General features: G+C 39.5%; 1 protein-coding gene across 4 annotated transcripts in view; it reads right to left on the bottom strand.

Annotated features, from left to right (window-relative positions):
• Window positions 1–13497, bottom strand: part of brsk2a (BR serine/threonine kinase 2a) — a 190750-nt gene extending 177253 nt beyond the window's left edge. For 2 of the 4 annotated variants that reach the window (XM_044124170.1, XM_044124169.1), the window contains exons 1-2: window positions 13211–13497; window positions 996–1547 (exon numbers count right to left, since the gene is read on the bottom strand). In XM_044124170.1, the coding sequence (XP_043980105.1) occupies window positions 996–1089 (94 nt within the window). In that variant the 5' untranslated portion in view covers window positions 1090–1547; window positions 13211–13497. Of the gene's footprint in view, window positions 1–995; window positions 1548–13210 lie in introns of those variants that run through there. The other 2 variants (XM_044124172.1, XM_044124173.1) reach the window with 2 other exon arrangements.
• Between the last annotated feature and the right edge of the window lie 1614 nt (window positions 13498–15111).

The raw sequence follows: 15111 nt of genomic DNA, 5'->3' as shown, positions 1-15111 counted from the left end.
AAAGTCCAACTCTCTCCCCTCATTTTAACGGCTGGAGAGCTTTGAGAGAGGGAGCTGCAATCAGTCCTGCTATTTTCTGCCTACACACACACGCAGGCAGGACTGTACCTGCCTATCCTTTCACATGGCTCTGCTGCATCTATTTGAGCTCAAAGCATCCTTGCTGTCCAGTCGCAAGCGCCGGGGCTGCACTGAAACACACAAGCATCTCCTCAGGAGAGCATGGAACATCACTGGCTCCTGTTCCCAGGGCATCCTCTGACTGCACAGCACATGTGCTATATGCAACTTCAGAAAAATGCACCGTCACTGCTGTCCAGGTTTGACAGAAAGCATGCGCTTCTCATTCGGGAAGCCCACACTTACATCCCCATGAGGGATGTATGAATATAGATTAGTGTGGCTCTGCAAGCAGCTCATGTTGTGTCAAGGTGGGATGTTCTGCTCCGAATTGCAGTCGCTGCCTGTAGGAGAAACGCCTGCCTCTCTTTCTCGCTCTCCTTGTGTGCCTGCGGACTAAGAATAGATCAATGTATCAGGCAAATCGGGATTAACACTCAAAGGGTGCGCAAACAAGCAGGAGGAGCCGTCCCAGATAACAAACACACACACATAAAAAAAAAAAAGTTGATTTTCACTGCTCATCGCTCTGTCATCATGTCTGTTATTTGACGCTGTTCCACACGCAGATTCGATCCAACGCCAACGCACAAACAAGGAAAACCCATGTAAAGCAACATCAGACACAAGTCCTTCCTCACCCTACTATGTGAACAATGATTATGTCAGATCACTGCTGAAAATGGCAAAACGCACCAGTGTCACACGAGGACTGGGCAGGTGTTTCGTAACTAAAGCATTTAGTTACCTTTCACCTGTGCACACCAAATTTCAACTCGGCTGCGGAGAGCGATGAAAACAAATTGTGCAATTAAACAGGGGGACTGGAGGGGAGAGGAGGAGGAGGATGCGGACAGCAAGCTGTCCCAACTAACCTGTCTGTCCTTTCCCAAGCGTCTTCTCCAAACGATAAGGTCCCACGTAATTGGCGTGCTGGGCAACGCTGTTGTCTTTCCCGGACGATGACATGTCGAATCTCTTCAAATTAGACACTTTCTAATAAAGCGCACGCAATTAGACACTCCTCGCTGGAGCTCTTGAGCCGCCGCCGCTGCCGCCTCTCTTTTAACTCCACAGCCTCTCGTCTTCTCTTTCTCTCGCTTCTTCTGCCTCCTGGTCCCTACCTACCTCATTCGTTGTTTGAGGAGGTGAGGTTCTCTCTTTTTCTGGGTGCTTTCCCCCTCTCTACAGTCGCAGTCGAGTCACAAGTGCCTTGAATATCATTGTGGGGGTTTAAGAAAAAAAAGAAGAAGAAGAAGAAAAAAGAAAAGCAGCGCTGCCGCTGTGCGTCTGTGGGAGGTGCTGCCGAGCGGCCGTGAATAATCAGCAGTGGGTTCAGCCAATCGAAGAGCAGAAACCGTCTCCGCTGACCAGTTCCTTCGCCTCAGAACAGTTGTTTCTTTTCACAGAACAGCTCCAACTTGTGTCTGTGAAAGTTTAATATAATTAATGTCAATATACATCCGATAATACTTCTGTAAAAAGACCGTTTGCTCGTTTTGGTCCAACACACCTGAATCAAATCCTACTTCATCATCTGTAGAACTTGATGGCATGCTGAAGAGGAGCAGGGACTAATCTAAAACACAAGACACGCGAATGCTACAAAAACGGGTTTTAACTTTATCGAAATTATTCTGGAAAATATTTCATAATATTTTTAAGTTCCAAACAATTATCTCCTTTTTAATGTTATCCTTTAGGCACGACTCAGTAATCTGACACTAACATGCTGTTTATCTTAAGAGAAGTGAATCCCTATTAAGTGAAAGGAATTCTTGTAACTACTTGTGTTAATATTTAATAAGAATAATTTCAGTTCTGTGTTGTTTCAGAACAGAGTCGTTGATACAGCTTTGGCCACCACTGACTTTCAGTACTTCTTTTGTTTTTCTACATAAAAAATAAAAGTACACCTGCCCCAGAGCTGCATTGTTTAAATGTATCTCATTCCAGAATTGAGCCACTCATTAATGCATTTCCGCCATTATTTTTTGTATTCTCTTTTTACTTTTATTTGACATTGAAACTACTACTTCTATCTTTAAAAGTATTTCCTTGACAAACCCTTTAATGAATCTCTTGCTGCCATTTACTCTGTATTGTTCTGCCCCAAAGTCCTCTTGACTCGGTGCTTATGTGTTTAGCCCATTCCGTTTACTGGATAGAAAAAGTTTATCACTAGTCTTTTCATATTAAATTTCTACAGTTCACATCACATTTGCATGTTAAGGTACATAATCCATGGCTTTAAAAAGGCTACGAAATGAGGCGTTTTTAATGCTCAAATTAAAATCAGGTTTAAGCAGAAAACTGATCATCGCATTCCTTAGCCTTTGTTTTGAGCATCCCAGCGTAATGTGAATTTGGGTTGGAGCAAATTATAGAATATGTTAGGAATTAATGTTGGGGATCATTTAAAGTTGGTGATGAATATGCATAATTAGATACTTTAGCGTGGGAGGTGATTTAGACAAATGTTTGGAGGTGAAAATTTCTGGATGAATAAATAGTGCCAACAGTAACTGAAGCACAGCTAACCTGGAGCTCTTAGGTTTGCTGTGGGCAGTGTACTACAGCTATGCAGCTTTAAGGTCTTGAACTAAAGTGCATCACTGAAACAAAACGACAATTACTCCAAACAGCACTGTGCACAAGAAAGTGTTCCAGCCTTCATGAATATTTACACAAGCTCCCTTTACTGAGGGTGGTTTTAATGCTGCTGAAAAACCACAGTACATGACAGTTTCTCATCCCTCCTCTTTCCTCTTTTCTGTGCCCTTCCTTTGCGCCATCCTTTATTCCCCTCACTCTCGCAGGGCCCACAAACATGGCCTTGCGGTGATTTCAAGTGTGTGCAGCAGGGGCAGAGTATGTTGGCTCTGCGATTCATTTCACACCCCACTGGTCTGAGACCTGTGACTGCAGCTCTGGCCTCTGTCTGTTCCTCACACCCTGCGAGAGTACAGGTGTCAGGGGACACAGGCAGGAGAAACGCACACACAAAAGCACACTAAGTGACCTCTAAAATATTTGTACTGAAGGGGGCTGCTGAAATATTAAACAGAGAAGAGTTTATATATATATACATACACAAACATGTGGGTGTGTGTGTGTATTCTTTCATTTCGAAGTCAGTCTTTTTTAAGCTTTGATCTTGATCAATGGTTTTGTGTTTACATTTCTCCTTTAGAATTTTGCTGCTTTTAAGCTTTCTCTATGTTCTTGTACTTAAAGCTGCAATATGCAACTTTTATGAAAAATATACTTTCACATACTTGCTATGTTGTGGCTGTATGGTATGAGACAGATAATCCGTTCAAAAAAATTGTTCAGACTAGCTATCCGCCGTCATTGGCGGTCATGCTAAACAGTTTTTCTGTAACGGTGCGTTGTTTCTCCACCATTAGCACATTGAGCAACATTGATTGACAGCGCCAAGACCTTCCTCCTGGTTCTGGTCTGTTGTTTTTGGTCAGGAGCGGCACGTTTCTTCAGACAGCAGTAGTAGCTCACGGAGGAGGTGGGGGAGATCTATCTTTTTCACAGATTACCTGTCTCATAACATTCTGTCAGTTTTAACAAATATGTAAAATATATATATATATATATTCTTTATAAAAGTTACAAACTGCACCTTTAACAAAAAAAGTGCATGTTTCGCTACTGGTGCTTAAAAGGAGAGAGAATGTCAATAATCTAAGAATCAGATATGTGCCAGATTAAATAAACTTTCTACGTCAAATTATAAGTGTGTAAAAATAAGATCTTTAAGAAAAACATCATAAAATATCCCTGGAGTTTGGGAATTGTTTTTCTTCAGTCGATTTAAAAGTTTAATAATGTGAAATGACCTTCAGAAAAATAAAGTGACAGTAAAAATTAAAATCAGAGAATTAACTTTTCAGATCGAATTAGAAATCTGCGTTGTATTTGATCGTAAATGTTGTAGTTTATTCTGACTTTCTGATCTCACATTAAAATTGTTACTTAGAGCATATTTTATCAACTGAAACACAATCCGAAAGTTTGACTGTTTCTTCCTCAGTCCAACTGAGAGACTTTAACAAGCACTTTTAACACACGCAGAACATTTAACACCAACACTTTCTTTTCCTAAAAAGAAAGCACCTCCTCAAAAGTCAAATACTGACAAAGAGCATATAAGAGTTCACTCTACTTTTGAAGTCTGTTCATTTTAGAACTGAATTGACTTTTAAAAGTCATTTGAAGAAGGCCTCAAATGACTTTCAAAAACTTCCATGATCTGCATTCCACATACTTATCAGATTTACTTTTGTTGTACAAGAAATCCAGGTCAGATCTGGATCAGTCTTTCTTCAAGTCTTTGTATAATGCTCAAATAAAGAAGAAAGAGTCACAAAAAGACATACTTTTCCCATCTCAGCTCTTGCGTGTGGAACAAGTTCCCAAAGACCTTGAGGACTATTGAAATTTTAAAAAGCAAACATAGGACTTATCTCTTTTGTTTGCCTTTAATTGATTTTTTGTAAATAACAATATCAATTCTTAATTTAACTTTAAAAGAATTTTATTTGTAGTTTTATTGCATTTTCAGTTAGAATTAATACAGATTTTGGATTATTTTACCATTTACACATACTGGTAAATAGTTTTTTCTTTTTTCGCTGTGGTTAATTAGCATTTATGGCAATTGTTCGACATAAATTATTCTTCTTTAATATTTTCCTCTTATACGTCTCTTTGTTTCCCAGGTTTAGCCCATATTTTCTGTCAAATTTTACATTGCATCCTGTTTGTATGTCATAACTATTTGCTGACCTCTTCATGCATAAAATATGACGCACAAAGACTTTTAAAAGTCCTATTTTTTTAATGCTAGGCTAAAAAGACAAAACAATAGAATACATAATCTAAAGAAATATTTTCTGCATAATTTTGAAGATTTCAGAATTTAAATAAAGAAGTGGGATATGACTCAAAACATTCCCGGTTTACGTTGCTCATTACACTTAATCTTCATGATTCTTCCCCTATATATGTAATCTCTCTATATTTAACTGAAACAAGTAGACACAACTCAAATAAAAAATTTAAACTCCGTTTGTTTTATAAATAATGCATTCAAGCAAGAACATGTTCCCAACTAGCAAAGCTTTTCCCCACACTCTTCACTTTCTTGCGTGACACTAAGTTTACATGCCCCAGTTTAGTGCCTTTGAGGTCTGCCCTAGGAATGTGCGCTGTATCCCCCAGATGCCCTTCATCGCACCGAGAGCCAGCTTTCTGTAAGTGTGACCCAAAATGCCACTCCTGTGCATGCCGCCGAGCCAGGTGGACAGGGCGTGTGATGTCAGAGCCAGGTGCCAGGTGGGCACCATCTCAATAATGCATCACGCTCAGCACTGGCGCTGGCAGGTGTTGCACTTTGAAGTGTTCCAGAAACATCTGCAGCCTGAGCTTTTAATCACCTTCTCCGTTACCCCAACGCTTCTTATCAATCCGTCTCCTCTGCTTCGTGGCCTCCTACGTCCTACAGCCGCCTCCGAAGCAAATGAATGGGAAGACTAAGCTGTGTGTGCGGATTTGCTTTTAAATATGTATTTATGCTTGTTTACCAATGTGGACATAAAACTGCTACATTTAAACAAGAGTAAAATGCAAAAATGCCTTTTGTCTTCAGGACGTTTATTAAATATTAAGCAGGGCGGAAATTACCAAGCAATTGTTTGTAGTAAGCAGTGCAGTATCAGCTACAGTGGGAGGTAAATGAATACTCATACTTCAGATCAGATTCAGTTGTTTTGTTTTTGCAATAAAAACATTGTGTAAATATTGAAAAGGGATTTCGTCTGTGAGCAGTCTATACAATGAATAATTGTTTGCATTTCAGATCTTTTCACCTTTCTGTGTTTGCTTGAAACAAAGAAATTAAAGAGACTCAGCAGAGGGGAGAAAAAACAGAGGAAGATGTTGACACAGTGAGGTGTATATCAGCAAACACTGCTGTGGAAAAAAAAAAAAGTATTGTCACATTTCACACGTCCTTTTTCCTGTGATAAATAGGTCAGATCATTAATCAACGTTAAAATATGAGGCAATAGCAAACAAAGTAAACATAAAGTCCAGTATTTAAATGATGGTTTGTCTTTATTAAGAAGAAAAACTGTACAAACTCACCTGAGAGAGAATATTTTCCCCAAAATATAAGGAAAGTTTTACCCCGATCATTTTTAAAAAATTGTTTCAATTCAACCGCACTGGAAGGACTTCAGCATAAAGGCCCCAGTTAAATTCTTATCCTGACTTTGATAAGGCCTGACTTTCATAAGCCTTAATTTAGGACCCGTGACTATAATGTCGGCCTAAGCTCTCAAAAAAAAAAAAAGAGATTTTTCGTCAAGATCTTCGGCTGTAGATCAAAATTTATGAGCAGTCATCCAGATCCAGTAGCAGCATAGCCGGCGCAACCCATCACACCACCGGCATCGTTTTTGACTGTCTGTACGGTGTTCTTTTGCTAAAATGCTGTGCCAGCTTTCCATCATAATATGACAGGATCGACACTTTCCAAAAAGTTCCACTTTTGTCTAGTCAGCCTGCAGATAATTTCTGGAACATCGAGATGCTTTTGACATATGTAAGCTGTGGCTTTGTGTTCCGTTTGGTCAGCAATGCCTTTTACCAAGAAACTCTCTCATAGATTGAATCATAAATATTGACCTCCACAGAGGCAAACGAGGCCAGCAGTGCTTTAGATATTGTTCTACGTTCTTCTGTGAGCTCCTGGACGAGTTATTGATATGGAATAATGCTTTGAAAGGCTATTCCGAGTTTCCCCCATTTGTCAATAATACCTCTGACTGCAATGGATTAAAGTCCCAAACCCTTAGAAATTATTTTTTTTAAATAATTTCCAAACTGACAGGTGTCACTGACTTTGTTTCTCCTGTTCTTACATTTCTTTAGATTGGGGCATGATGTTCAAGTTTTTGAGAATTTTTATCCTACATTCTTTTGTCAGACAGGCTCTCTAAGGAATTGTTTTGACTCTTAATAATAAAATCACAATTTGAAAACTGCATTTACTTACTCTGAGGGTTTTTTTTTATGTGTGTGTGTGTGTTTAGTTTTTTTTTTGTTTTTTTTTTATATTATATGGAAAATGCATTTTCCATACAAGACATTCTGATCTGGACAAAAAGGCTAAAACAAAAGACAACCCATAAGAGAGCAAATACTTTTTCACTGCCTTGTATCTGGTGAGTGGCACAAAATTATGAGCTTAACCACTGCCATGGGATGTAGAGGTTTATTTCAGAGTCTAACCAGTTCAACAAAAGAGTCACAAACACATTCTTACATTACATTTCTGCACATAAACCATTCATCTTGTAGCACTGCATTTTTTTTTTTTTTCGTGTTACACACACAGCAACATCCACCACAGGTGAACTCAAAGCCCTTCAGAGTTGTACAAATGGGTTATTGCTGGCAAGCGGTTTGCTGGAAGCTGCTGGCTGAACTGGGCAGCCCCAGTGTTTGACAAATTAGCTTGTCATCGATATACAGAGGAGACTACCAGTGTTCATCTGCAAATATTTACAAATACAAGAGAGCAGCACAAGGGAGAAAGAATGAAATGGGAATGAGGGTTTGTTTCAAGGGGATTTGCAGTTTCAAATATGCAAAAACATTCTGCCATACCAAACCTGTGACTTAATCATCTCCCTTTATTTAGAGGCTAGAGAAAAAAATGGTAGAGTGAAATTATTTTTCTATTCTATGCAAAGTTTTGCAGCTCCATCCTTTGCACTACATTAGATGACTTGTCAGCTGACTGAACTCGGGCTGCCATACTTTTATTCTATTACAAAGAAGAGAGCTGCAAATGTTTGGAAATATTTTCAGTTGAACAAATAAGCACCACTGCTTCTGAAGAAGGCTTGTACAGGTATTGTAGATTAATTTTTGTGAACAGTCGTTCAAAAAGTGCATCTTTTTTACATAAGAAATCCTCCTCAGGTAACACAAATGTAACTATTACCTACAAACTTCGCAGGTTTGATAATATTTCAGGATTTTTGTTTTCTCACATAAACCTTTCCCTCAGGCCATAACACATATGTATATGCCATCATGTTCATCCGTGATGTGCAGGATAAAGCAGGAGTAAATACAGGTTTTCCTGCTGAGGTTCAGGCAGGATACATGGTGAAGGGTAACCAAACCTAAATAGTGTCAACTCCAAAGGTAAAACTGAAAGGAATAAAACATGAAACTTTAATTGAAACATTTACAAAGATACTTATGAAGATTTTTGAAAAATGGGACACTTACTCTCTCATGCCACATGCATGTTAATGCGTAAGTGCTGGAACAAACTATCACCAAGACACAGAAGTGGACTTCATGCCCCATGTTCATGTAGCATGATCAGTGGCCAGCTGGTGTTCATTTTAAATGTCACTACTGAATGGTAGCTGTGTACTGACATGCCCATAAGTGAGGCTGTGGAGGAAAAATTCACTGCAGGGAGTAAGCCTCTCTTTCCCCCTCCCATGCACAGGGAGTGCACACTTGCACACCCAGCTGCAGGGGCACTCCTCTGCAGCTGCACTGCCCCCTGCTGACGGGTGAAAACCACATTCTCACACTCCTAAAAACTGCCAACATGGACTTCTTTCACCGTTTCACAACATTCATAAAAACAATTAATTCTCTCTCATATTTAAGACGGCGTGAACTATCATTCAGTCTTGTCAGACAGAACATCGGGCGATGCCAGAAAAATAAAAAAAATCTAGCTTCAGAATTTCTTGCATCACATAACTCCTCATTGTGAAATCCCAACCACAGTCATTTGACCCAGTTTGCTTCTGTTTCTCCTCTGTGCGCTGCAGCTTTTAAATGCTGAAAAACCCTGGCACTTCATCCCCCATGCAGCAAAACAGCAGAAAAACATGCTCAAGAAAACCAGTGGAAATCCAATAACTTGCATTCTATTATGGTTAATGCTAGAAGAGGATTCACAAAGGTGCTATGAATTAGTGCTGATAAAAAGCACAAAACATGTGTATTGGTTAATATCCATAGACGCATCCACCAAGATTCTTCTACATCCACAATGCCCACATACGCACTCATTCAAATCAAGCAGTTCCTCTTTAATCATAGCCTTTTTGCAATTACGAAGAACCTTAATTGCAGTATAAGGAGCACACTGTTGGTAATCATGTAAAGGGTTTGGCTGTGGCACTGGATAATTAGGTTTGCTGTGTGCGCCTCACTAATCACATGGACATTTAATGGGAGCGTAGAGTGAAGGACTAAAACAACTGCATTTAGCTGTGATAAATTCACTGATCACTCAGTCAGCATGCACGGTCCCTATTGGCCTGTTCACTCATTATCAAGTTTGAGCTTGGAGAAACACAACACATATGGACATCGAGAACATAACAATCCCTTCGCTGTGAGCGCGCCAGGGTTTATTAGGAGAAATCAGCGATAAAGGCTGCTGTGATTAGCAATAATCACCAGGTGTTCATTACATGTTTCTGCTTAGGCTTCCACAAATGTGCCATTTCTTCATTTGAAAGAATAAGAGTATTTACAGATTGTTCAAGGAGTTGACATTGTAAATGTCAACTCCTTGACATTTACGGCATATAGTTTTCAACCACAGTCTTCAATGTGTTGAATCAAGATTTTATGGGATGAACATATAGAAAACAATATGTTGTGCATTTGTGTCCTTCTCCCGTTAATTTGATGTTCCTGATCAGCCTGTTTGATGCCACAAAACCCGTTGGAGTAGGGACTCCTGTTCCAGTCCTCGAGACCTACTGACCTGGGGCATTTAGACTCTCCCTGCTCCAACATACCTGGCTCATTGCCAGGCCTCTGCCAAACCCGATGGCATGCTGGGGATTCAGTCAACTGAATCAGCTGTGTTGGAGTCAGGATGTTCCTAAAAGTTGAAGGGCAGTGGCTCTCTAGAACTGGAGTTGGAGACCCCTGCTCTAGATAAAGGTTCCAGTTAGACACCAACCCTAAATACACAACCAGGGATTCAATGGGGGTTTCAAGCAGATTAATGAGCTAGGAGGCCCCAGTCAATGTTCAGAACTAAATCTGATTAGGAATCAGTGGTAAGATTTGAAATGGATGCCTTGCATCCAATTGTAATGAGCCTAGCATCTTTTGGAAAGAAGACTGGACAGAATGTCAGCTTATTGATGTGCAGTAGGTATAGACACAACTCAGAAGTGTTGCAGATGCAATCGCACCAAAAGCTAGCGCCACATGGTTTGGACTCAGGAAGTGTTAAGAACATAACTTTTGGGATTTTTAATTCTAATAATTCTAAAGAACTATGCATCATTGTTCTTCCATTTCACAACTATCAACCATTTTGTGTTGGTGAAATCCCAGTAAAATACACTGAGGTTTGTGGTTGTAATGAAACAAAAAGTAAAAAGCGAAATGGGTATGGATACTTTTCACTTGTTATGCAGAATTAACTTAATTTTGTGCTATTAAGAGCATTTGTTTTAGAACTAGTTGCACAGGTGACCTTTTCCCTGTTGTATATTGCCGTTGTACCCTTGAAAAGGACTCAGTTACACACTGGAACAAGCTTTCGTCTCCTGCCAATTTGGAATCTGCTCTTGGCAATGTCACCACTGCTTTTAAAACCTGATTACAGCATATGTGCCAGCTACATGATCTAATGGGCTTATTTAAAGCGAACACATAAACTACATCATGTATCATGTACATTGTGGTGGCGTGACACCTGATTATTCATCATTCCCCAAGCGCAACCACTAACCTTTCCACAGTCAACTCCCTTCATGGTCCCCCATGAGTTTTCTGTCCTATTTTTTGAGGAATAATTACCAGCATGCACATATCAAAGAAGTGGGGTAATGCATGAGACAGTGAACTGCTTTTTTTTTTTGGTTACATTTAAATGCAATAATTTAAGATAAGTTTCAAGTAGATCATTGGAAAAGAATTAGTTCAAAGATATTAAAAGAAAAATGGTAGAATTTGCCAGTACCATAAAAATGTTAACCAAAGAATGAACAGGAAAGTAGAGAAGAATAATTTTGAGAGCCGATTCAAAATGTTTCCCAGGACTCTTCTAGGAAAACAGCTTCAGGAAAAGGCAGCTGGTACTGGTTTCTGATGAGCAGCCTGCTGACTACAGTGGTGCTACAACTTATTCCCCAGCAGCGTCACAATGTAATGATGTTGGCAGCGTTTTCCATCCTGCTCTGCCAAGTTTAGCACCAATCTATTTGTTTTAAACCTCAAACTTTTACACGGAAAGCTGCATTATATTAGCTGAAGATAGAATATAGCGATTATAAAATGATCAGCTTTAAATTTTCAATGACACCTGAATGTTGTAGTCAAATATTGTGAAAAAAAAAAAAAAGTGAAATACATTTTAAGAAACAGTAAACTTCCTTACCTTTTTGTGCAGGTTGTTTAATAATTATTACAAAACAAAAATGGCTGTAAAATCCATTTTCTCTTTGCATAAACAAGCACATTTTTGAAGATTTGCAAGTTAGTTGTTAGTAAGGGCCGAATCAACATCCTGTTCATGGCCAAAGTCATATTGCTTTTTTAAGGCAGCAGCAGTAACGAAAAAATATTATTGATATTGATCTTAATCGCCTGCTGAGTTGAAGATGTCCCATTCTACACAGACTTAAGAAATTCATCCATCTGCTGTTTGTGTGCATGCAGCAGAGAAGGAGAATTTCTTATATGTCACGAGAGGCGAGTTGCACCCTTGATAAGGTTCCAGCTCATCTTCAAGGTTATGACACACAAACATTTACTGTACATTCATACCTAGGGTTATTTTGGGGTCTCTAATTAATCAAACTTACAAGTTTGTTGACAATGGGATAGAATCAGAGCACCTAGATAAATGTATCTAATGAGCTAGGAAACCCATCCATAAACTTTGCTACGATTCTTTCCAGAAAACTTCCCGTTGTGAAAAACTGTATTCATCAAACAACTTGCAGTTTCTTGGAGGATTTACATGAGACTCGTAGAATCACAGCATCAAATCACCTGTAATATTTTTTTATCTTCACTAGATCCGTTTTTCACAAAATGCCTACATGTAAAGTCACATTTATTGGCATTCTTCAGTAATGATCTGCTAAAAAAAAAAAAAAAAAAAAAAAAAACTTTCAATAGATTCATCTGATGTTGTAGCAGCAGCAAAATCTCACACTGTAAAATGTTTTTAAAATCCTGTCTTTAATTTATATACATGCTGAACACAAGTTACAAAAAATGATTAACAAGTGGCACAGTTATGAATATAGCAGCTATTAATAGTTTGTACACCTCCCTTTTACCAACAGGGAGGCACACTGTTTAGTCATCTTCCATAGCTAGCCTTAGGCAAAAGCAAAGGGAGCCGCTGCTAGGGCCCACCAGGCCAGTGGTGAGCCCCAAACAGCAATGAACTTCACATGGAAAGTAAATACCTAAAAACTGTCCTAGTCGCAGTCGTTTTTGTAAAGAATGAGTTTCTGCTTCTCCTCAGTAGCAAGTTGAATCCATAAATTTTTTTTAAAATAAAAGATTTGAATTAAAAATTTTACTATTACGCTTCCTTGAACAAACGATAGGATAGGTCTGTGGGCTACACAAAATATGGCCCATTACATTTAATACACAAAATTATTCTCAGATATTGAGATTTCACCCGATCAGTTCTGCCAGTTTTGAGCTTTTTAAGGAATGCACTAAGGGCTACGTCACAATTATGCAAATGAGCTTAATATACATTGTGGATGTTTGCTTTTTTTTTTCTCTGAACAAGCAAAAAAGAAAGGAAAAAGAAAGAAAGAAGTCTGACAATGTCGGTACTCTGCGAGTGTCGGGCGTGTTTTCACAAACAGCCCATCTTCTCAATGCAGACTACTTTCAGTTCCGACAGTAAATATTGTGAGTAAAGTGACGTCAGACACAGGGCTAGCAGAGGCTATCGTTCAGCCTTAGCTTATGCTAACTGACAAATCATGGACATGCCGAAAAAACACACAAGATGTAATCATGTACTTACATCGCCATCATCTGCAGATTTATGATCAACGGGGACAGAACCTTCTTTCAGTCCAAGTCTTTTGGTAAATCCTGCCGTGTATTGCTAGTTTCCGCATGACTCTTTCATAAAATGATTTGCGCAAAAACTTTCTTTGGCACCATCGCCAGGACATCGCAAGCAGAAATAAAATGAAGCCACACAGCTCTGTTCTGTGTGACTGGGAAAAATGAATGGACACGCACTCTGTACTGCAGCAAAATATTTTCAATTTCCAGCAGTCATTGCACAGCATATCCAGCAGAATAAATTTTGCGTCTCCTGTAATGAAGTGGGTGGAGCTCAATTTAGGTTGCCAGGTGAGGGGCTGGGCCTGGCCTGGGATCACGAGGTAAAATAAATAAATAACCAAATAAATAAATTCTGACTCAATAATTTGGAAATAGATAATTTTGTAGACACCAGCAGAGCATTTACTTATTCCCTCAAAATTGCTGGGTGTTTTTTTTTTCTCACTGTTTCTAGAGGCAGGAGATATCTATATGCTAATACTGAAGTAGTGGATTTTTTAAGAGAATTTGCATTTTTGCAAAAAGGTTAAAGAGTAGCTAATCACAAGAAATGTAACAGTTGTTGGCTTTTCCCAGAGAATGTCTCTGTGTGGAGGTCCTTGAAACACTAACCTCTCCCAGAGTCTTTAATGAGCTTTGCTAAAATACCATAAAATAACATTGTTCTCGTCTGCCCTGTTTTCTTCCACTCAACTTTCAATTACTATGCATGTGTACAGCATCCTGTGAACTGACAGCGTGTTTGGCAATTACCTTTGTGGTTTACACTTCTTTTGAACAGTTTCAAAGATAGTCAGCAGAACATCTGTCAAGTCAGCAGTCTTCCCCATCATTGCTTGGCTCATTACAAAACAAATGATTTTAAGTTGACATATAGTTGAAATCCGTAGCTATCAAAATTATTGCAAATACCTCTCCATGTGAATATAAATGTGTTTCACTTTTTGATTTGATTGACTGAAATAAATTAACTTTATAAAAACAGTTTAACCATTAGGGAAAAACTCCAATATTAAAAGGCCTAAACATAAAAGACTGGAGACCATTTGGAGAAAGTTTACAGTAATGGCAGCAGCTTCAAAAATTGCGCTTGTGTATGGTCACTCTTGGTGCTCTTTGTCTCTGCCTCAGTGGGAGGGATGGCGTGAGGTTGAGGGTCGTGGATGGAGGTGGGGAGCAGCGAGTGAGATGGATGGAGAAGAGGAGGGAGGCGACAGACGTGGACCGAGCAGGGTGGCTCAAGTTGTTGGGAGCGGGCAGCACTGGCAGATGAATTACCAGCGACATCTCCATCCCTGCTGACAACGGACTCTCTCTGCCTCACACAGACACACACACACACAAAATAACATGTGTCTCAGTTGATTGAAGCCAGCGGCTCGGCTCCACACCAGGCACAGCAAGAATTGACTGTCACCCTTTTTCTCCATCACCCCTCTACCTTAAACCACACACACACACACATTCATAGAGTTACATATATGTATGTATACACTCTAGGTTCTTTTCTCCTTCTGTAGCCTCCGCTGCTCTCTGAAATGTCAGGCTGGCAGGGGGTTGTATGAGGTTCCTCTGGAGAGCAATAAAAGCTGATTGGAGTTAAAACAGTTGGTCAGGCCTCCCCGCCCCGGCATCTGTTGGATTACAGTCAGCCAACCTGTCATCTGTGAAATGAAGGCCAGCACGGGAGCAGAGAAGAGAGACCACAGCAGGCTACGGGACAGACAGAACGAGAGATAGGAAGGTGGTGAGGTAGACAGTAAGAGGAGGGAATGTGTGGATTTAGTTTAGTTTTGCTGTGTAAACTTTTAAAGAAAACCCCAGCTTGCTCATATTTAAGAGGAAAAAAAG

Source organism: Gambusia affinis, linkage group LG08, assembly GCF_019740435.1.
Source record: "Gambusia affinis linkage group LG08, SWU_Gaff_1.0, whole genome shotgun sequence".
Taxonomy (NCBI): domain Eukaryota; kingdom Metazoa; phylum Chordata; class Actinopteri; order Cyprinodontiformes; family Poeciliidae; genus Gambusia; species Gambusia affinis.
Note: the sequence above shows the minus strand (reverse complement) of the source record. Positions and strands in the feature narration are given on the sequence as shown.